We start from the raw sequence: 23,611 nt of genomic DNA, 5'->3' as shown, positions 1-23,611 counted from the left end.
ATTTGATTGTGTTCAATCCACTTAAATATAAGTAAAACTGAAGTCAAACTTAATCCATTTGTTTTGTGTTACATGAATGATTTGTGTTGCATTAACTGGCGGGGCTTGTTAGTTCCCAGCATGATTTGGCATGTTACACACTTCAATGTCGACTCCAAAAAAACTGGAATCAAACACCCCTAAAGACCGCCGTTCGCCAGTTTCTGTGTTTACTAGAAGCACGCAAGCGCAACTTGGCTGTCATGTTAAGCCCCGCCCACCGACTCTATACACAATGTGATTGGCCCGACCAGAGTTTGGCGTTTACAGCTCAGAAGTGTATAGAGAGTCGCGGCAGATTAGATTTGCTGCCGCTAGGGTGTGTCTAGATTTCTAAGCTACTCTTATATATTTTGGCATCCTTACTCCAGTCTCTAGTGTCACATGATCCTTCAGAGATCATTGTAAAATGCTGATTTGGTGCTCAAGAAACATATAATTTTTCATCAGTTAAAAATAGTTTTTGCTGCTTAATATTTTTTTCAAAACGTCTGTATAGCTAACTCTTGCTCCCTTAAGGAGAGAACGGAGACGCTTCATTGATAGCTGATGACTGATGATACTTTTAGTGAATACCTAGAGAGAGCACCACCGTCAATTTATAACAGAGTAAGAACTTAGGTGAAACAATCACATATAATCTTCACGAGCATTAATCACAGACAAAGTTTTTTCAGAGGTGATACACCCTGCTCTTAGCTTCTGTTGCTAAGAGGTAAATCGGTTAAATTAGCATCTATAATAAACTAATTAACTATACCAAACAATATTGAGTGGGAGAAAAACGTTCATATTTTCTGATTATTTTCCACCTACACACCTGTTCAAATACAATTTGGGGAGTCGATCTATATTTGCTTTAATCTGCCATCGATTGCATTCACAGCAGTGTAATATAACGCCGGTGAGCTCAGTAACTATGACTTTTCTTGAGTAGCAACTGGATCTGGAGGCTTATAAAGATGTAAAAAGATGATACCAATAAGAGTTATATTCATTTAAATGTGACCATTTTATAATGTTGCGCCTATTAAACAATTTTTGCTTCATATATTCCTGTTGTGTGATTTAACCTACACATCCATTAGATGTTCAATGAAACCATTTTAAATGTCCAAGGTGATCTGTATAAATAGTTGTACTTCCTAAAATCGTCTTCTTAAAGGGTTAGTTCACCCAAAAATAAACATTTATTTCAATAATTACTTACCCTAATGCCGTTCAACACCCGTAAGACCTCCGTTCATCTTCGGAACACAAATGAAGATATTTTAGTTTAAATCCGATGGCTCAGACAGGCCTTCATTGACACCGATGTCATTGCCTCTCTCCAGACTAAAGGCGTCGTTACAAAGTCCATCTCACTACAGTGTCTCTAAAATAATTTTGTGGAGGGACGAGATTAGTTTCTGTGCTTAAAACAAACTAAATAATGACTTGTAGTAATGGGCCGATTTCAAAACAAAGATTAGAACGGTTATGAATCAGCGTATTGATTCATGATTCGGATCACCAATGTAACGTGCTTTCAGCAGTTTGACACGTGATCCAATTCATGAATCGATACGCTGATTCATAACGATTCTAAATCACTATCATGATCATCATGACTGATCATCATTTCAGCGATTAAAACATGACTGAGTTTGGGGACCCCTGCCCCTGGTACAACCCCAGTGATAGATAGATATATATATTATTTTTTCCAATTGAAAAAGGTTCAATCTTTTCAGGTTTAGATAGGTAACAATGTTATATTGTTGAGGAGAAGTGGATAGGTTTAGGGTAGGAGTTGGGTTAGTTGCTCCAAAATATAAAAGTAGCCTATAAATATTCATAAAATCATATCTACTTTTAAAAAAGCAAAGAATTAAATGTGTCTTGATCTGATGCATTAGGCAGTAAATTTAAATGAAAGGAGCACCCTGCTCATTATAAAAGGCATGTGCATGGAATACTTATATTGGCTGCTTCCGAAAACTGGAAAATGCTGCCTTTGGAGGACACATTCCAAGGTAGGAAGGCATCAAGGCACATCCAAAATCATATAAAAAAAATACAATACAAAAAGAAAAAGTTTGACACGACAAAGTCTGTGTAACTCGTACAATCCTATTTGTAGACAGGGACGCACGCCTGAGACGCCTTCCTTTACATGCATGTGAACTTTAATGACATCCTGTTCTTAATCCGTAGGGTTTCATATGGAGTTGGCCCACCCTTTGCAGCTAACTCTTCTGAGAACGCTTTCCACAAGGTTTAGGAGTCTGTTTATGGGTATTTTTTAACCATTCTTTTAGAAGAATTTGTGAGGTCAGGCACTGATGTTGGATTAGAAGGCCTGGCTCGCCGTCTCGCTCTAATTTATCCCAAAGAAGTTCAGTCGGGTTGAGTTCAGGACTCTGTGCAGGCCAGTCAAGTTCCTCCACACCAAACTCACTCATCCATGTCTTTATGGACCTTGTTTTGTGCACTAGTTGGGAGCATGAAATTGTCCAAAATGTCTTATGCTGAAGCATTAAGAGCTCCTTTCACTGGAACTTAAAGGGCCAAGCCCAACCCCTGAAAAACAACCATAATCCTCACCACCAAACCAGCTGCTCAGCCATGGAAACCCATTCTATGAAGCTGTCTACACACTGTTCTTGAGCTAATCTGAAGGTCACATGAAGTTTGGAGGTCTGTAGCTATTGACTTTGCAGAAAGTTGGTGACACCTCAGCATGCGCTGACCCCTACTAGTTGACCATGGAATATTTAGTAGTAAGGACATTTTGCAAATTGCACAGGTGGCAACGTATCACGGTACCACGATTGGGGGGGGGGGGGCGGGGGGTGAACTATCACTTTAAAATAAGTGGCTAGGTTTTGTTTTGGAGATCATTTTCTCACACTCAGACACTGAAAACAAGACTACCTAAATATTGCACTACAGTTTTCTGTGAAATTCTGCAGCCATAGCACACCATATTTTCAGTAATAGAGCAGTCCAGTCACACAGACAGTTCTCCCCGTTACACATTACTACATCCCCCACACACCTAGCCATCTGGATGACACATCCATGGATGATTTTGTTAATTACCTCTATTCTTCTCCTTTTGCACCTTTTAAATTAAACTTGAGAGTGGGTGTGCTAACAAGGGTTGCATGCAATTCAGCCAGAATATAATATGGCAACATATGATTTTCACTTCTAATATGTGCAGACAAACATATGTTGTGTGCTGAAATGGCACACTATTAATCATTTTGCCATTGAAACATGACATCAGGTGCATGCTACCGTGGTCCACTGGAACTATTATTGACGGTTCATTTAGCCAAGAAAAACCACGTGCAGGGCACTTTTGCGTCTAAAACCTTATTTTGATGCAAAATAGAAACCATGATATTCTTAACTACAAGCCTGTGATTTTATCCTTTTTATAATCCTCACAAGCTATATATCCTTTCTCGTTACAGTTCAAAGGTGAATTGCAGCCCATGTGGGCCTCCAGCCTTAAATGGAAGTCAATTAGGTGAGCTGCGCTATGATTACATGTCTCTGATTTACAACCCAGGGGGATTCAGGAAAATTAGGCTTTCACAGTTAGCACGCATCACATATTTGAAAAGCCTTGTGAATGACTGATCATCCATCTATATTAATCATCAAGGGGATTCCATGCTCTCACAATTACCCAATAACGGTTTGTTATTGGCTCCTAAGCGCACAATTCACACACAAAACAAATAAGGCTCTGTCCTACAGCTACATCGCTGTCCAAACAATATGATGTTAACATCATAGCTCTTTATTGTACACACAAACATTTATGCAATGTACTTTAATGCACATATTGAACCATATAATCAGCTATTGTTGTTTTAGGCTGAGAACATTCACATTTCCTCAAAATACCATTACGAAATTTGTTCATGTTTAATGTCTAATTTATGTTAAATAATATCAATAATAATTAATTAATTAATTACATTCTTTCTCAGCAGTCAGCATTCAAAGCGTTTTGCATATGGAAGGGGGGAATCTCCTCAACCACCACCAATTTGCAGAAGAGGACCTCGGTTTAAATTTCCCAGATAGCAAATGACATCTGGCCCAGTTGTGGCCCACATCTACCACATTCTTCTGGCCCACATACTAATCAGCGATGAATCAATTTGAGCATGGCTGGCAATAGCATACATGCACTATATTGCCAAAAGTTTTGGGATGCCTGCCTCTACATGCACATGAACTTTAATGACATCCCATTCTCAATCCATAGGGTTTAATATGGAGTTGGTCCACCCTTTGCAGCTATAACAGTTTCAACTCATCTGTGAATGCTTTCCACAAGGTTAAGGAGTGTGTTTATGGGACTTTTTCCCATGAGCGTTTTTTTGTGAGGTCAGGTACTGATGTTGGATCTCCACTCTAATTCATCCAGTTCATCTAATTCAAAGGTATTCTATCGGGTGGAGGTCAGGACCCTGTGCAGGTCAGTCAAGTTCCTCCACACCCAACTTGCTCATCCATGCCTTTATGGACCTTGCTTTGTGCACTGGTGCCCAGTCATGAGGAAGGGGCCAACCCCAAAATGTTCCCACAAAGTTGGGAGCATGAAAATGTCCAAAATGATTTGGTATATAAGCGGCATACCCTGAGCACGGTTTATCAGTTGATGTGGACTTCACTGACAATGATGGCTCATTTGGAACACCCTGCAATGCCATAAAAAATGTAAGTGACACATCTGGGCCACACATAGCAAGTTACAACTCACAGTAAAACTGGCTTGATGAGTGTGAGACATACGACATATGACATTTGCCGCTGCAAAAACTGAGCCATATGTGTCATAGTTGGTCCAGATGAAGCCTGTATATGTATGCTAGCTGGGTTGTGACTAAAAACTGGTTCTCAGATTTGTTCTGATGTTTAAAACATGACTAAATGCAAGCAAGGGTATGCAGCTAACCATATAATCGTCCATAGGACGGAGAAGTGAATAAGCTTATCAACCTTTTAAAGCTCTACATGGACACACACCGCAGTATATTAGTGATCTTCTTGTCGTGTACAACGCCTCAAGATCACTACACTCTTCTAACCAACTTCTTCTTTCAATTCCAAGCTTACGTTATAAAACTAAGGGTGACCGGGCTTTTTCTGTGGTGGCCCCTCGACTCTGGAACAGTCCCTTCTAATATTAGATCTTCCCCCTTCATGCCACTTTTAAAACATCTTTAAAAACTAATTTGTGTTTTCCTTATGTTTTGACTGATTCTGTATATGTTTTCTCATGTTACCTCAATTGGTAATGTAATTGTTTTGTTTGTTTTGTTTTCATTTTTCTTGTACAGCACTTTGGTTACAACATCAGTTGTTTTAAAATGTGCTTTATAAATCAATAAACTAAACTAAACTAAACTAAACTAAAACTTCAAAATGTAGTTGATTGCTGTAAAACCTGAACTTAATGTTAAAATGCAAGGGGTTTTCAGTTTTTTCCTCCTGTCAGATTCCTTTAAGGGTGTCACTATCTATCAAATCCATCTGCATAACATGGATCAGGTTTCAGAAAGACCACCAAAGCACTTAGATTATGTGATTGTGCATAATATATCAGCATGGGAATGTCACCAGATGGCAGGATGATCCAACTCAGTAAGATATAGACCTACTGTACTATTCATGGGGTCCAAAAGTCTGAAAACACCAGTAAAGAAAAATATTTGTCTTTTTTAATACAAAAAAAGAGAGTAAAAATAAATGTCTTTAAAAATTCAAAATTAACATTAATGTTTTTAAAAATTCTTTTAAACAGTCTGTTGATTTCCAGATTTGGATTGTGGTGTAAGGCTTTTGGACCCCAATGTATTTCCCCCCAATACAGTAGGCCCTATGTGTATTGTGTACGCAACATGTTAGAAGACAGCATGAATATTCAAGTTCTTGTATACATTAAAGAGGAATAAATAGACTACTTGCTTTCCCACTGAATCCCAAGGTTCATGACGGGAAGCTTCAGTGGTGATTAATTTTCTTCCGCACAAGTTTGGAAGAAAGACATTCAGGTCTCGGTTCTCAAAGCATGTTTAAAGCAGCACTAGGTAACTTTTCAACCTTCATAATATATTTTTTAAGACTCTTGTGATGATAAATCGACTTACAATAGGTTGAATGACACGTCTGACATAGCCATAGTCTGTATCGTTTTTAATCGTACTTTTAAACTTCGGGTTTCGGGTAGTAACCCGAGAACAAAAAGAACTACAAAATTCGACAGCTTTACGGCATATACGTCACTTCCACCAACACCCACACTTCCTTAAAGTCGGACGTGCGAGCCCAACTTTGTTCGTCGGATAATATAGTCATGTCCGAAGCAGCAGAGACAAATAAGAAAGAAAAGGTTTTGTTGGAGGAAAGCAATAAGAGGAAACGAAAAAGTGATGGGATTAAAGGCAGAACGAGGATCAACATTGGACCAGCGTTTGCTCGTCGGCGTGAGCTGAAGGAGGCGTGCCCGACCGATGCTGACATGCTTGTTATGGTGATTACCTACCACTCAAACATTGAACTGAAGTATCATATAGATTCTGTAAAACGGTAACCAATAGACTACTATATTGACGCTGGCTTGTAAACGTGAGCATCAACATTTGGCGTTTGAAAAAAATAAAACCCATGAAATTATATTCATTTAACATGCTGAAACATATGCCACTGACTGTACCTGGGATGAAGACATTTCACACGCGCCGCCAGAAGAACACCTGCATGTGAACTCCTCCTGCAGTGTTCAGGTTAACTGTTAGTGCTGCACCGACCCGCGGGCTGCTTTTATGAAGTTATTTGGCCCGCACCGCACCACTGTATATATTTTTACAACCCGCCGCGCACCCACGACCATTAAATAGACATACGGGGTCCACAGGTTATGAGACGACCCACGCATCACTAGTTCAGGGCTATCAGGGTTGTCATGTCAACAAATGCACGCCCGATGGCATCCCCTGATGTAGGATGACAGATCTTACGACAGTAGTTGAGGACAGTATTTTTTCCAAACTGTAGGGGGACCCCGAGAGCAAAAGTTGCCAAGTGCTGCTTTAATAAACGCCGCAAGGTTGGCAAGTGCAATCACCAAAACAAAGACTTCAACAACTAGTCAAAGAAAGCATCAAACAGAAGACATTAGTGACAAGGTCAGTAATTTTGACAACTCTCTTGGTCCAGACAAAGCAAATAGTTAAACGAGTCATAACAATAGCCTAATCTTAAAGCAACTGGGCGAATCAATTAACAATTAGTACGGCGCAATATATTCTGTATAAGAGATCAAAGTCATGTTTATAATAGCATGTTCAGTCTCAGTCAGGGCAATAGCAGTGTGGCCGGAAATCTAAATTACTCTAACATGAGTTTTAGCATTTCAAATATCAAAGAGTGGATCTGATAACATTCCCAGGAGGCAGCAAGGCAATAAAGGCTGAATAAACCCAGTCCAAGAATAGAGCCTGGAGGGATCACTAATGTTATAGTTGTTCCAGCTAAGCAATAACCCTTGATTGAAGCAAAGAATATATCCAGTGCTTGATTTCTCCTCAAAGAAGGCATGACCCTGTATCTGCATAACTTCCAATGAAAATCCAGACATATCCGTTCACGCAGAACTCTTATATCTTCACACATTACTTGGTTAGACGTTTATGATTTTATTTGGTAATCGATATGTTTAATGTGAAGTAGGTCATTTTCGAAACCTCCAGTGACACTACTGTCAGAGGTGGACAGTAATTACGTACATTTACTTGAGCACTGTACTTAAGTACACTTTTTGGGTATCTGTACTTTACTCGAGTATTATTTTTTCTGGAAACGTATGACTTTTACTTCACTACATTTGAAAGACAAATATCGTACGTTTTACTCCACTACATTTCTATCTAGGTCGAAAGTCATATCTGTAGCAACTCTGAAAGTCGGAGGATGATTTTTTCCATCTTTAAAAGTTTTTTTGTTGTTGTTGTTGTTGCAGACAGTCTATCAGGAATCAATTTTATATGGTCATAAACATTTTCCCAACTTTTCAAAATAGAAGAAGACGTTTCTTAGGCACAAGTGTGTGCACCCATATCCATACTTTGAAAGTATGTTTCAGTTTTTTTTTTTTAAATCAAGATTAGTTTAGTTGGCATACACTTAGTGCATGTCTTATAAAATATTAAAAATATAAATGTCTGGGAGAAAGAGAAGAGTAAAGTTGGGAGAATATTAGAAGTGTATCAGTGTATTGGATCCGTGCATTCGTTCTTAAAGTGACAGCGCTTTGTAAAGAGCTTTGTAACTTATATACAAGTATTTAAATGAGTTTAAGTTAGTCGTATGCTAGTATGTCGGATGGAGCATCACTGAATGGCTTAAACCATGATGACAGTGTGCATTTATACAACAATAATAAAAAAACATTGGCATAAAAAAAGGAAATTTACTTTTTATACTTAAGTACTTTTGAAAACAAATACTTCTGTACTTTGACTTGAGTCAAAATCTGTTTTTACAACTTTCACTTGTAACGGAGTAATATTTGACCAGTAGTACCTTTACTTTTACTCAAGTAATAGAGTTGAGTACTTTGTCCACCTCGGACTACTGTGTCCGAAATCGATTGCTTCCCTTCCCAATGTGAAAACAGTAGGCCTACGCTAACAGAGTAGTATGTCCGAATGTATAGTATTCGAAAAACAGTAGGTGAAAAGTCGCTGGATGACCTACTACTTCTGGCTAGATTCTGAAGTTCGCATTCGTTGGACACTTTACCATCCCATGATGCCTCAGGAGGGATTTATGACAGGAGGTGAAGGGACGCAACTGACGCTGATAGGTAACATTCATACTACACACATTCAAACTATATAGAACATATTTTTGGTTGCAAGTTTAAATTCAAATGTGGTACTCAGACAGGGTGTCAAAATTTTACCTTTAGGGGTACAACAGCTTGTCGCTCAGGCAGTACCCTTAAAAGGACAACTTTGTACCACAAAAAGGTTCATAGTAGTACCTTAAGGTACGCATTTGCACTCAAAGGTACTAATATGCACCTTTTAGGAGTAAAAAAAAGGTACAAAGATGTTCTTTTAAGGGTACTGCCCCACCGACAAGCTGTTGTACCCCTAAAGGTACAATTTTGACACATTATTTTTTTCTGTGTGATATGACTGTTTTCAAACAGGTTTTGGAACACTAGACTAGTTGCGTGCATCCCAAATGACTGTAAATATACTATACACTATGTACTAAAGCACTATGTACTCATCCATGTTGTGTATGAATTTGATATGGTTATTTTGTCATCCATCATCGGATGTCCCTCCCCCTCCACTACGTAATTCAAGTTGTGACAGTTAAGTACGACAGTTTAGTGCATCATCCGGGTATTTATCTTGTGGGAATTTTCACACTAATTATACCTAAAAAGTCATATAATAAAGCAAAACCATGTGTCCCTTGTCCAAGCACTCCCCCTGACTGTGAATGGTCAGGGAAACATACTCCCGTCCCCAAATTACACTGTTGGATAGCGTTCAGGTTGAGATTCTCAAACATACAGTTTTGATAGCGCAAAACACTTTTCAGGAAAATTAACCTGGAAATGAATTATGTTCAGCTAAGATCTTTTTCTGTGCATTAAAATTTTGTCCCCTTGGTTTACTAAAATGTTCAAAAATAATGTGAATAATATAAAACACTTTAAATAGTTGAAATTGTTAAAAGCATTTGCAACACCTACATTGCCTACAATCTTTTTTAATATCTGCTCCTGATGCAAATCTATCAGGAATCAGCTTTGAAGTTTCCTGACAAAGTCATGAATGTGTTGTTGTCTATGTAGTTCTAAACAGCTCAGAGCTGGTAGGGATAAAACCCTAAAAAAGATGAGAGGGAATTATGGAAGTGTGTCAGAGAGTTGGCTCAGTTGTGGGGACTGTTTGGGGACCATGCATGCCCTCATTTTGTGGAAAAAGGGATGCTTGGGTCTGTCAGTGTGTTGTACGATGTGTCCGAACAGATTTCATACTTTTTAGGGAAATTGACTATTTTATGTGTAGTCTTTTGTGTAAATAGCCATAACCATTAGCATTAGTTGCAACACACCAGAGTAGAGATGGTTATAAGACCCCAAAAATTTATATCAGACGTATACATCAGACATCATTTATGGGCTTGAGACAGGGATATGAAGTCACTAATGTTGTTAAACTCATTCAGCATTGGAGGAGACACTATGTTCCACTAATGGAGCTTTTGATGAGAGGTTTTGTCTTGCTGTTCTGGGTTAGAGTTCGGTCACCAGCCACTTAAACATTGTTGTTAATGGAAGTATGCCTACTTTGGGACAAGGTGTGTTGAAACAGTTTTAAAATGTTTTTATTTAATAATGAAAATTTGCCTTCTTTAATAACGAAAATGTTCTTCTTCTTCTTGTAAATAGAAAAAATAGGGTAAATAATAATAGCCTTTTATATATAGGTTTTTTTTTGTTGTTGTTGTTTTTCTCTTCGCAGTGTGTGCTTTACTTTAGTAAATCAATTCCTTGGATTTGCAGAGTTGTGATTGAATTAGGCCACAAAAGTTTCCACATCAAATGTTTCTACATCATTTGAGCCTGTCGCTTCCTTTTGCAGTGTTTTCTTTGACAACAAGCTCAGTCCCCTCGTGACAAACCTAATTTTTGATAATTGCCAGAGCTATTGTCATTTCTTTTGAAATGAAAAAATAACAATAGGCTACAATAAAAAGCAATGAGTGAGGCAAATAAAGAAGATTTTATCTGATAGCCTAGTTAATGCAGAAGACTTGTTTTGTGATTTCTATTTAAGATGAGAAAATTGTGAATGATGCCATTATATAACAGCCTAAATAATTGACAAGCGGAATTTGGGCCAGTGTCAGGAGCACAAAAACATCTAAAGGGAGTTATCCAAGTGAAAATGCTGAATTTCGGATAATCAGATAAGAAATGTTGGAATATATATTTAAATGGAATATAAATATATATTTAATCTATGTAAAAACTCGTATTGTCAGCAGTCAAGATCAACAATGGACACTTGTGAATTAAAGTATTCTCCCCAGAGTTCACATTGTTGTTTTGGTATTATAGCGCCACCTGAAGGACAAACATAATCACCACTTTACAGTTTCTGTTAAAAAAAGTTAAAAGAAATTCGCTATTGTTGTGTGCAAAATACTGTTTTAGTAACAAAATAGTTAGTTAAATAATGTTAGTTCTTACTTATAGAAATAAAATCAGTTTATAATACTTTTTTAAAAATAAGTGCAGGGCTCAAACAACTTCTTCCAGGAATAAAGTTTTTTTCCCCTCTCATAATATTATGTTTTTTGGCTAGAAAGTGTGTCTGTTTGTGGGCCAAAAATGAGGGTTACGTCGGCCAGACGGTCTGACTGAAGCTTCTGATGTGTCCTGATGTGTTTCCTGCTCTCAAATTACAACTTGAACTCTTTAAGGCTAATGAACTTACTGAAGGGGAGAGAGGCAAATATGGTGTACATTATACTGCAAATATATGCAGTAATTTGAATCGTATGATGTGCAGATTTGATTTATCGAGTTGAAAGTGTGTCAAGACATCTGGAGTTTATTATTACTACTAAAAACAGAGCTTGTGAAGACCTGCCTTTTCAGCATCTTCCTTCGAATACAGTTCCAGAATCTGAATAACAAACCAGTTGCTTCTGGAACTTTACCTGGCTCCAAACTGACATTAGATAAGAAGGGAGTTTTCTTGGTTTTATAACACAAACTAAACAAGACGAAAATATACATCATGATTTTGTCACTGATAACTATACTTCTTTTGCTTGGAAGTGCACAAGCTCAAAGGACAACTCCCGATTTTATGGTGGAGTATTTTCAGAGACAACTCCAACAGCTGGAGGTAAGACATTTGTTCCTAAGATAGCTCATGTTGTGGCCAAATATGTTTGCTTTAATACAATATTTTAATATATTTTGCATTAGGCCCTTTTAGGATATTTAAAGCTTACTATAAGCTATACGTTCATATATAGCTAATGCTTTCTAAAGTATCCATATACTGTGACTTTGCTACGTATGTGTTTCTGGATCTGGTTGGTTCTGGAGCAACATTTCTACAACAAAACTCCAATCTAACCATAAACTAGTCATAAAACCAGAGAATAGCTTGATAGTGCTGATGTTCAGTTCCTATAAGCCTAAGTATTTCTGTTTCTCTACAGTGTGTCTGATCATTTAGAATGTTTCTCCAAGACTAACAAGGATTTGATCCTTATCCTACATGGCCAAATCATGGGGACAATGTTTAGCTGCTTTGCTATGTGTGCTAGAACCTGCTGGTGGATGCTGTAAACACACCATTATGGAGATAAAAATCTTTCTACATGCCATGTATTTAGACTAGATAAAATTTCAAGCAAACATATAAATCATTTAAATATAGTAGATGTGTTTAAACTTTAATTTACAGTAAGTGTACTTAGTGTACCCTAGAAAGTACTAGGTAACTACTGGCGTTAATGTTAGGTTTATTTGTAGGTTCAGGGTTAGTACCCAGTTATAACATTGTAATTACTATAATGTGAATCAGGACTGTAAAATAAAATGTTACTATGATGTTTTCTATTCATTTTAGATTTAATTTTGAATGCTAAACTTGTTTCTACAGCGTGATCAGTCACGTGTATTTTTGTGCATTCGTCTTAACAGGGACGACTGATCAAATGTGAGCAGGACTCCCAGCACTTCAGTCAAAGGATGTACGAAATGTCCAAGGAGATACACGGACAAACGAGCAAGGCGAACGTGTTGAAATCAGAGGTCAAAGGTCACATCGACACCCTCACTATGCGCTTAGAACGAGTGGAGAGGGATGTGGAATATCTGCAGAATAAGATCCCTGACACTTCCCAGGTTGACATTGAAGACTCGCTGCTCGAGCACCAGATGAAAGAAGCCAAACTAAAAAAGACACCTGTAACCCCTAAGGGCAAAGGTAAAGTTTAGGCATCTATCATTTTGAGTTAAGCCATACAATTTTCAGGACTTGTTTAGTGTTAGAACATTGCATGAAGATGCAGATAAGAACATTTAGTTTCCTGAGGAAAGCTGTATGAATAATTAACTAGACTTGGTAGCACTTTATTTTACAGTCATGTTCATGACATCTATGTACTTATTATAGCAATTACAATAACTGGGTTTAAAACTGAATACTAACCCTAAACCTATCCCTAAACCTAACCTTAACCTGTGTAGTAACCTTATATTACCAGTATTTTCTTGGGTTAGTAGTTAGTACACATACTATAAAATAAATTACAACCAAAATTCTTTTCATATCTGTAAGACAGTATGCCAATATTCTAATTCTGTACTATTTTGTTGGTTACACTTTATTTGACAGTGTCCTTGTTGCATATGTTACATGTACTATTGTACTTACCATAGTAATAACAGTAAATTATGCATAATTACATGATGCAACTAACCCTAACCCTAAACCAAACCCTAATCCTACCCTAACCCCATAGTAAATGCATGTACTAAATTTTACTTAGTACATAAATATATAATTACTGTAATTAGTGTAACCCTTAATTTTAAAGTGTCATTGTTACAGTGTAATTATATTTAGTACTAAGTAATATTATGTACTTATTAGGGTAAGATAAGGGTTTGGTTGAGGGTTAGTTGCTACTGTTATTATGGTAAGTACATGTAATATATGTAACAAAGACACTGTAAAATAAAGTGTTACCATTTTGTCTTAAAATCGTTTTAAATTAAGTGAAATAAAATAAGTAAATCATTTTTTTTTAAATAAGTGAATTTAGGCATTACAACATTAGAATGTACAGTATGAAAAATATTCATTTTGAGATTTGAGTATTATATATTGGCAGGTAATTATGGTAGCAAAAAATGTTGCATTCATTTAAAAAGATATTGTAAATAAAGGATGTAATCTACATTGCTATATATAAATATTATTGTAATAATTATTATAGATGTTCTGTTCTTGATTCTTCCAGATTGCAGTTCGGAGCTTGTGGGTATCAAGTCTCTCAAAATCGTCAAGAAGTTAGGTGACGTCAATGGATCCTGGATGAAGGATCCAACGAAGGGTTCTGTTAAGATTTACTTTTTTAGCGGCACTCGAAACAGCACAATATTAGCATATACTTCTCTGAAGACTTTTACTGAAGCAAACTCTACCAAAAAAAACAGAAGTCATCCGTCTTCCTTTTCCGTGGCATGGAACCGGCCACGTAGTCTACAACGGCTTTGTGTACTACCACAATGCTGACACCAACAATGAGATCCTGAAGGTCCACCTCAGCAACCGTACGGTGGTTGATCGGTTGCTGCTTCCTGGAGCTGGTCGAATGCCGGCTTATGCCCTTAGCCCTCACACTCTACTGGATCTCGCCGTAGATGAAATGGGGCTCTGGTCGATCCATGCGGACCCAGACTTTGGCGGCAACTTGGTGATCACCAAGCTGGACCATAGTAGTCTGGCTGTGGAGCACACTTGGGATACAAATTGCAATAGCCGTGATGCAGAAGCAGCTTTCATCATTTGTGGCACCTTATATGTGGTCTACAACTCCCACTATGGTGGAAGGTCCAGCATCCAGTGCGTGTTTGATATCCATGACACCATCTACACCGAGAGCATCCCAGTGCTTTTCTTCCCAAAACGTTACACCAGCCACTCTGGTATGCATTTCCACCCCAAGGATAAGCAGCTTTATGCTTGGGATGATGGTTATCAGACCATCTATAAGTTAGATATCAAGAAGATATAAGATAGGTCAGTTCTACGTAGTATCAAAAGAGCAGTTACAATAAGTTCATTTTAACCAGCAGTGCTTTATTCTTCTTCCCAATCACATCAGATCTGCTTGTAATTTCATGGGAAGCACTTTGTAGTGCACTTTGTTGTTGTGCCAGACTGTCATTTCCTGAAAAACAAAGGAGTCTTTGGCTTCCTCGGTTCAGTCAGAGGACCATTAGTATTGTATCAGCATTTTTTTCTATGATTTAAAACAAATAAAGATGCTTATCTAATAGCAGTGCACTATAAATGAATAGCATTATACAAAAATAATAGAACTATGTTATACAGAATCTATTGTCATTTCAAATTCACAGTATTTCTGAGGTGAGATCATGCATTGAAATATTTAAAATAAAATGTACACCATACAAAGCACAATTTGTGTATTCATTATTTTTATGACATATTTGGGCAATAGATAATGAATTGGCCCAGAATATAGGACCCCACCTTTTTTGACCAATGAACTTATGATTTTTCCAGCTGTTTCAATATTTTTATAATATTTTAATGGAAATTGTTGGGGATTTCATTATATAATTCAAGTACCAGTATTAACACATCTAAGTAGCTAATTATTCTTATTTGTGTACAAAGTCTACAAAACGCACACTATGTACTAAGGAAATGGTTATGACTAGCCTATATTGTGCTACATTTTTCTCACTTTTCTAGACCTGTAAATCATTATTTTGAAATATTTCCAGGTATATTTTCATAAGTTTTATGCTTCTTTTAACTTAGTTACCTTGGTTTTTTATCTTGCAAGCCTGTACCTGTTGCTAAACGTTATGCGCATGCGCACTTGTACATTTGCATTTTGTCATATTTGGGAACGGCCTGAACAATAGATGGCGCTGCTATTATGCCCACAGATTTCCAGCACTGAACATGCGGTCATTAGTTGTAAAGGAACATATTTGAAGACAAAGGCGACACTACAAACAAGGTTTTGAAATTATTATTTTATGAGTTTATTTCATACTGTAACAAAAAAAATAATTGCTTTTACCGTTCTTGTGCTTCTTAAAATATACCCCCTCGTTACTTATATGTCCTATACCAATTTAAAATACGTCCACTATATGTTTTCAGCATTATTATGAGTGTTACTTTAGTTTATTTATTATAATATGGAAATCGTTCATGATAAGGCCCGCCCCTTACCGCACATGACAGGTGATTGGTCAGATGAAATGTACATCAAATGGCTTTATTATATGGAGCAACGCAGTTCGAGGATACCAGATGAGCGGGACGCCAGTTGACACCAAGAGGATTTAAAAATCATTCGGTATCTGGAATTACTTACAATACAGGTACGTCTTTTTTTTGGAAACATCCTGCCAACATCCCTTTCTTAGCTGGAACAACTTTTTCATCGTTTTAAGCAGTTTGAAATAGTCTTTTCCACGTGTAATGTCATACAAAATATCAAGAAAGTTTAGTTGCAGTAGACTAACATGGTTCCTCGTTATAAATTTAATTCAAATCACATTAATTGATCATTTGTGCCATTGTATTGTCATTATTAATGATTTGTTGTGTGTTGTATATCAAAACGGTCTTGATATTTAGCATACCATGAATAAAAACGTCATAGTGTTTAAGTGAAGTTAAGTATTAAATGCAAATAAGTAGCTATGTGTATAATGAATACATGAAAACTTTACGTGTGAGTGAATATAATTATTTAGATTTATTTTAGTACACCAATAAGCTGTACTACACAGAGAAAAAATGTGTCAGAACGGTTCTTTTAGGAGTATAATAGCTTTTCACTGGGGCAGTACACTTAAAAGGACATGTTTGTACCTTTTCTTTACCACAAAAAGGTTCATAGAAGTACCTATTTGTACTCTTGGGTACAAATATGTCATTTTAAGGGTACTGCCCCAGTGACAAGTTGTTGTAATCCTAAAGGTACCATTTTGACACCATGTTTCTCTGTGGATGATGACGATGTGAATTCTATAATCAAATGAAAATAATTATGTATTTAATGAATACATAACTTCAAATGTGAGTGAATATAATTCACTCCCATTAAAGTATTCTTGAATTACATTGTATAGTAGTATACAAATAAGCTATACTATGATGATGACCAAAGAGGAATAATCACTGACCAGAAACTTAAACGTGATTGGTCTGTCAAATCCTGAAGGATCTAGGTATATAACTGGGTCATACAGTGTAGGATGAACGGTCTCAAATTAGCCATTATCTGACTGCATATTCACAAAATATTCTGCTATTTGTTCGCCACTGAAGCCTATTACAGTTCATGTCTCTGCCTGTTACCATTCATTGTCCACGTTTGTTTTACTGCCAGTTTTTATTATAGTGCATAAAGCCTCTTCCTTCACTACAGACCCCAGTGGGCTCACACTCGGTCCTGCGATGGAGATTTCACTTGGTAATGACTGTGGGGTTCAACAAAGCTGTCTGTGAAGATCATGTGCTTAGAGAAAAGGATAAAGGCTTTTTTATTTGTCCACTTCCCCTGGCTTCTGAAAACAGCACACAATTGTATTGCTCTTTGATTACACGTAGAATGTTTGCCAAATTGAAGCTATTAGAAATAAGAGTTTAATAACTTGTGGATAAACATTTTAGATGGTACAGTACCGTTTTTGTTTAAATGGCCATGTTATAATGTGTAGTCTTGAAATAGCTGACATTTCAGAGACATGTAAGGTTGAATCATGTACAATCTTTTACAGTTTTCATAACTGTCTTTCTCCGTCTTGCTGACCCTCACCTTTCTGTATTCAGAGAAAGTCTTTTCGAAGTCTAGGGAGAGCAGTGAATATCGCTCACAGCTTAGCCGTTATCATCTTAGCAGTTTTTTTGTCAGAGCTAATTTAAAAAAAATAAACTTTTTTATTTGTGTTAGCAAAGTTGAACATGAGTAATTGGTTTATGAAAACAGGTGAAGGAGGCTGTTCATATCGTTATTTTGAACAGACACAGAGCCCTCAGGCTCTTCTACTGTGTGATTACCGTGCCCATATTTCCATAGAGGTGCACACACACGTCCTGATTGACCAGTTTTACCACAACCATTTCATTCCCAGAATGATAATTTTAAAATTGTAGTGATTCTCTCACTGATATAAAGTAGTCAAAGTAGGGCTGGACGATATGGCCAAAATTTATATCACGATATATTTCTTAATTTTGGTCGATACGATATAATTTCGATATCGATATGAACTATATAAAAGCTTTAGAAAAACTACCAAGAACTGCCACAAAGGATTTCTGTACCTACAAACTTCTGACAAATTAATTTGCCAAGTCTATGAAACCTCCTCCTATAAAACTATATCATATTTTAGAAATAAAAGGTACAAATAAATTAATGTTCACCTTTTATTTGTATTTAGCCTTTATACGAACAAGAATTGTGAAATCACCATCAAATAAACAAGACTCTCACTTCGCAGACGCAGTTTATTGAGCATTTTCTTTTAAGTTTTAAATTTCACTGAAGAACGATTCATAGCGCTATATTCTCCTTTTATGCAAAACTATAGACCTTTATCTACTAATGCACAAAAAATAAATAAAAGAAGACTCAATTCAGTGGCCTATTTGTGCTCTGTTTGAGATGAGTGCACGCTGCTTTTTGCAAGGCTTTAAACACGAGAAAATTATACATTTTCGTGAAGCCATGTCTGACCGTCTTTCACGCTTTGAAAGGTAATTTAAACGAGAATGAACGCGTTGGTGTTAATACATGTCATTGTGTGCAAATGTGGAAAGTATTAAAACAAATGTGCCACTTGCCTCATACATAAATAGTCTACATGGATTATTTGTAACGCTTGGCATCGTATTGTTAGACATTAGATTGATGCATCTATGTCGATGTATTGTTACACCCCCGATCGGCACCTCTCCGGCACAAGTTTAATATCAGCCCCATTCGCACGGGATTCGTATTATCTGGGGACCTCTGGTGATTTGTAATAATTGCAGAGAATGTCTGTGATCTTAATCCCGTGCGAATCGGCCATGTCTGTAATTTGTAAAGTAAAAATTCCCCCGCAAATTATACCTACCATATTTCGCCGAACACCGAGGTCCTGTGATAACATTAGTCCCGTGCGAATCGACATCTCTGTGATTTGGCCAGGATTAGGCGGATTGTATATACTTTTTGCAAGCTTTTTTTCTCCCTGTGAGCATTTCTATCTTTATCTTTCACGAAGTATAAAGTCTGCATTCATAATGCGCCGTTAATTCCCGTGCAGCCGCGCCCACACGGATTATACTTTCACTTTAGAATGAGTGTCAATTTGAGAGTAATCTGATTGAATGGTGTGTTTAATATTAACATCAATACTGTTCTGAATGAAAAACAGAACAGAACAGTATAGTACAATGACAATCTTGTTTAAATAGGCGCTTTTACATTTAGTTTTGAAACTGAATCTTCCGCCGTATATTGTCAGCTTCCTACTCGTGATAAATGAAATCTGATTCCTGCCGCTGGTCTGAGCTCAGTTCATGGCGTCTGTTCACTAACTGAACGAAATTATATTTATTTATTAGGCTACTGTAAAATAATCAAAACGATATCGATGCCTGTTTATGATTTCATACAGCTATCTATAACGAACATCATATCCGGGAGAAGTCAGTAAATTCGAGTAAAATCACAGGCTTTGCTTATCCCGTGCGAATGCGCCACGCAAAACTCAGATGTGGAGGAGTCATTTCTAAATCACAGAGGTCCCTAGATAATACTAATCCCGTGCGAATAGTGCTTTAGATAGACGAACCACTTCCACGCCACTAAAGAAAGTTAGTCTTTCTTCTCTTATCAACTATTTATTTCTCCTTACTTGTGGAAGCTCGTTCAGTCACATTTGTGTTGCGGTCAGGGAAACTCTCTTTGTAGCTAAAACGTGCCGCGTTGGATCTATCAGCCTACTACTGCTGAGCACTGGCTGCGTGTCCGTGGTGTAGGCCTACGTCATCACGCAAGAAGCCAATCGTGTTCTGCTCTTTCTGATGGCATGCTCCCTGAACGTCAGTCATATCGAAATATCGGAAATGTGTTTAAAAATCATATCACCGTTATTGAAAAAAATTATATCGCGATATATATTGATATTGAATTATTGTCCAGCCCTAAGTCAAAGAGATAGTTCACACACAAATAAAAGTCTGTCATTATTTACTCACCTTCATGTCATTACAAAACCTGTTTGACTATTTTGAAGAACATTTGGCCCATACACTCTCAGAAAACTGAAGTTTTGTTCAGGGATTCAATCATTTCTGCAGTGTGAAGCATGAAGGTACCTCACGACACAGATCTCGGGCAGACTTCTGAGGCAGTGTAATGTTAAATGATCTACAGCAAAAAGAGCAAACTTTGGTGCGAACAAAGCAAATATTTAATTAGCCCACTACAATAGTAATTTATTGCTTGAAGTTACATCAAAAGTTGAAAACGTTGGTCACACATACTGACTTATAACCACAACTTTTTTATTTTAATGTCAACTGTCACAGAATGGAAAGCACATGATTGTGGTATATCAAAGGCAGCAAAGGATACATCAATAGCCGCGTTTCCACCTAAATTATCCAGAAAAATTTGTCCCAGGGACTTTTTTCCCCCCAGGGACATTTTCACCTGGAACTTCATTAGACCCTGGTCTCTGCGGTTGAAACCAAGCCTGCAGTATCCCTCTCAGATACTGAAGCTTTCGCGCCTCGATAGCCCCCCCGGTGACCGGTCCCAGTATAGCCGCCCCTCTGTTTTCAAGTGTTTGTTTTTAAAATAAGTTTAGTTTTAGTTAGTTATTTGTCGCTACTGCGCAGACTCGGTCCCAAGATGTCAGCGCCGTGCAGGCCGCCTGAAAGCTTCAAATCTGGCAAGCGGAAACGGATGATTTCGAGTCGTCCATATTTTTTTACGCTGCCTAATGTTACTGAAATAAATATTAACCCAGGACGAGCTATAGGACTGTGCAAGCATTAGGGGTGGTGATGGACTCGATCTACTCTTTCTATGTTTTGATCATAGTTCTGAATCCGATCTGGGTGTAGTCTTTGACAAAACGTGATTTTCTCAGCTTTTTACTCAAAATGTTGCCTTTTATGAAACTTACCCACATTCAAGTTGTAACAAAGTTCTTAATGTGAGGAAGGAAGAGGACACGGGGGTCGGCTGGACGGTTGATGCTCTTTTATTTATCAACTCAATATCAAAAGCACACTTAGTAGTGTGGAGATTCTTTCCAACTCCAAACACTCGCGATCACTTCCGGGTCGGTACTTCCGGCTTCCGGTTTCTCAGTCTGTGTTTCAGCATCAACCGTCCGTCTCTCTCTTTCCCTGGTCTCTGGTTCCGCCGAGGTTTTATACCCTCTCCGCGCTCATTACTGGAACAAGAGACAGGTGTTATTAATCTGCGTCCAACCCACTCACTTACCGCTCGTCCCGCGGCTCTCTCTCCCGCTGCAGACCTCGCTGAACCACGCCCCCCTTGCCACACAAGTGTTGATAAAAAATGAATGCATGAAGGATAGATATCTGTTCTTTATTTTGATATATAGGATATTCAGATATTTAGACAACTAAATATTCTGGGGGCCATGAAACTTTTATGAAAATGATTTTTTCTATTATTGTGAAACTGACTAAAATTGAAATATGAAAATGAAACTATTTCTATTATTATTATTCAACACTATTATTAAACATTCATAACTATTATATTCTAAATAATTAACTCATAACAACCCTATTACTTTTTTGGATGGACGAAAACACACCTAGACATTTCTAAAAATATCCTCTTTTGAATTCCACAGAATAAAGAAAGTCATACAGGGTGGGAACAACATGATGGTGAATAAACAATGTAATGTTTTAACTAAATGAAAATATAAATTTTTGAGTAAACTGTCCCACTTAATTAAACTATCCCGTGCACTTTTGTTTTCTGAGACTTCACTTCACAATTTCATCTGTCACACTTAAAGCTATTTACAAGCATTATTTTGTCACTTAATTTAGATGTGTCCGTCCACTAGGTTTGAGAACCGAGATCCAATTCCCAGTTGCATTTTGCACAAAATGCTGAAACCCTAGAGGAGGAAACTAACTTGAATGTCTACAGTTGGCATCTGACTTTTTGTGAACCCTGGACTGAGGACTTGAGGTAGAGAGCCGTGGAGATCCCATGCAATATGCATTGGGCAGTATTGATGTCAGGGACCTGTAGGACAGAGCCGTGACGTTTTGCCCCATGAGCAGGGTTTTCCTGTGCCAAGCCGCTCACTGACATTTTCACGGGCCTTGGTACCACAGTCGAATGCACCTGCTCGGGACTGACATTTCTCTTGTTACTGTGGAGGAGTGTAGCATTCAACCCAGCTGCCAGAACGCATCCGCTCCGGTGAGTAGAGCTCAGGATCGTCCAGGGTTTGAGCTTGAATCGAACTTATAACCGCCTACACCGAGTCATGAATCATTCTGCATACAGCGGTGCAAGTGTGTAACATCAGAGCTGTTTTGATCTCTTGGACATTCTGACGTTAATATGTGTGGACGTGTTATGTGAAACGTCTTTATTAATGCGACGAAGCTTCCTCGCTGTCTTCCGCTTGTTGATCAGGCTAGTACGCCTGTGGTGTAGTCATAAGGCTCTGCAACTCTATCCCCTTGATATTTGAACCAGGTTTGTTGTGGATGACTTAACATGTTTGAAAGTAACTGGTATTGTGAAGGTAGCTTGTGGCATAGCATAAAACAGCTTGTATCATCGCTTTGTCTGCAGCCACAAAAGCGTCCAGATCCCACAGCAATGAGGCCTTGTGTTAGCTTGCTGCATTTGAAATGCGCTTCAGGTCACCTTTCTAACATTGTAGTGCGTTTAACCAAGGCATGTGCAGTCCCACGCGATATATGTCACTCCGTCAGCTGCTTACTGAACACACACACACACACACATTCGGATGGTTTAATTCAGAGTGCTGAGTGGGGACGGTTAAGCTGTTTGAGGACTGCTGTCTTTGATGTTCTCATATTAAGCTGTGTTGACGTGCTGGGTTTATTGGTCTGACACCTAATGCTGATGCCACTTCCTCCCCCTGCAGTATTTCTGCCCAAGGCCACTTACAGTATCTGTCATTTTTGGTTTTACTGTACATAGTGGGAATTGAATTGTTAACAACATGGATGGAAAATGTATGGAATGTCTTTAAGGCAAATTAATCAATTAAAAAATATGATTATGTTTTTAAGTTTCAAATAGGACCATAGTTAGCACAGTGGATTTATTATTATAACATAATATTAATTATATTATTTATTTATTATATATATATTTTTATATATAAAAATCACCGGTGCATTTATTTGATCAAAATACAATAAAAGCAATAATATTCTGAAATATTACAATTTAAAATAACAGTTTTCTATTTTAATATATTTTAAAATACATTTTTTCCCAGTGATGCCAAAGCAGAATTTTTTAGCATTATTGTTCCAGAAATTATTCTAATATGATGATTTGATTTTTAAGAAACATTTCTGATTATATCAGTGTTGAAAACAGTTGTGCTGCTTAATATTGTTGTGGAAACGGCCATTTCCCTATAACATAAAATGGTATTTAAAAACGGACACATCATTATCCACAT

The 23,611-nt window shown here is 37.5% G+C and overlaps 2 protein-coding genes across 10 annotated transcripts in view; both read left to right on the top strand.

Moving 5' to 3' along the window:
• The first annotated feature begins 11,563 nt into the window (after positions 1–11,563).
• Positions 11,564–15,295, top strand: olfml1 (olfactomedin-like 1). Its single transcript, XM_067436543.1, is given in 4 exon segments — positions 11,564–11,993; positions 12,803–13,088; positions 14,128–14,345; positions 14,347–15,295. Coding segments are annotated over 4 exon segments (1,173 nt in total). The 5' UTR covers positions 11,564–11,882; the 3' UTR covers positions 14,905–15,295.
• Positions 15,296–16,159: 864 nt separating this feature from the next.
• ppfibp2b (PPFIA binding protein 2b) overlaps positions 16,160–23,611 on the top strand; it is a 68,209-nt gene continuing 60,757 nt past the window's right edge. For all 9 annotated transcript variants that reach the window (XM_067436286.1, XM_067436284.1, XM_067436278.1 and 6 more), the window contains exon 1: positions 16,160–16,255. The gene's annotated coding sequence lies outside the window, so the exon portion shown is untranslated. The remainder of the gene's footprint in view (positions 16,256–23,611) is intronic.

The sequence above is a fragment of the Pseudorasbora parva genome, chromosome 25 (genome assembly GCF_024679245.1).
Source record: "Pseudorasbora parva isolate DD20220531a chromosome 25, ASM2467924v1, whole genome shotgun sequence".
Taxonomy (NCBI): domain Eukaryota; kingdom Metazoa; phylum Chordata; class Actinopteri; order Cypriniformes; family Gobionidae; genus Pseudorasbora; species Pseudorasbora parva.
The sequence above is the reverse complement of the archived record's forward strand: the minus strand, read 5'-3'. Positions and strand labels throughout refer to the sequence as shown.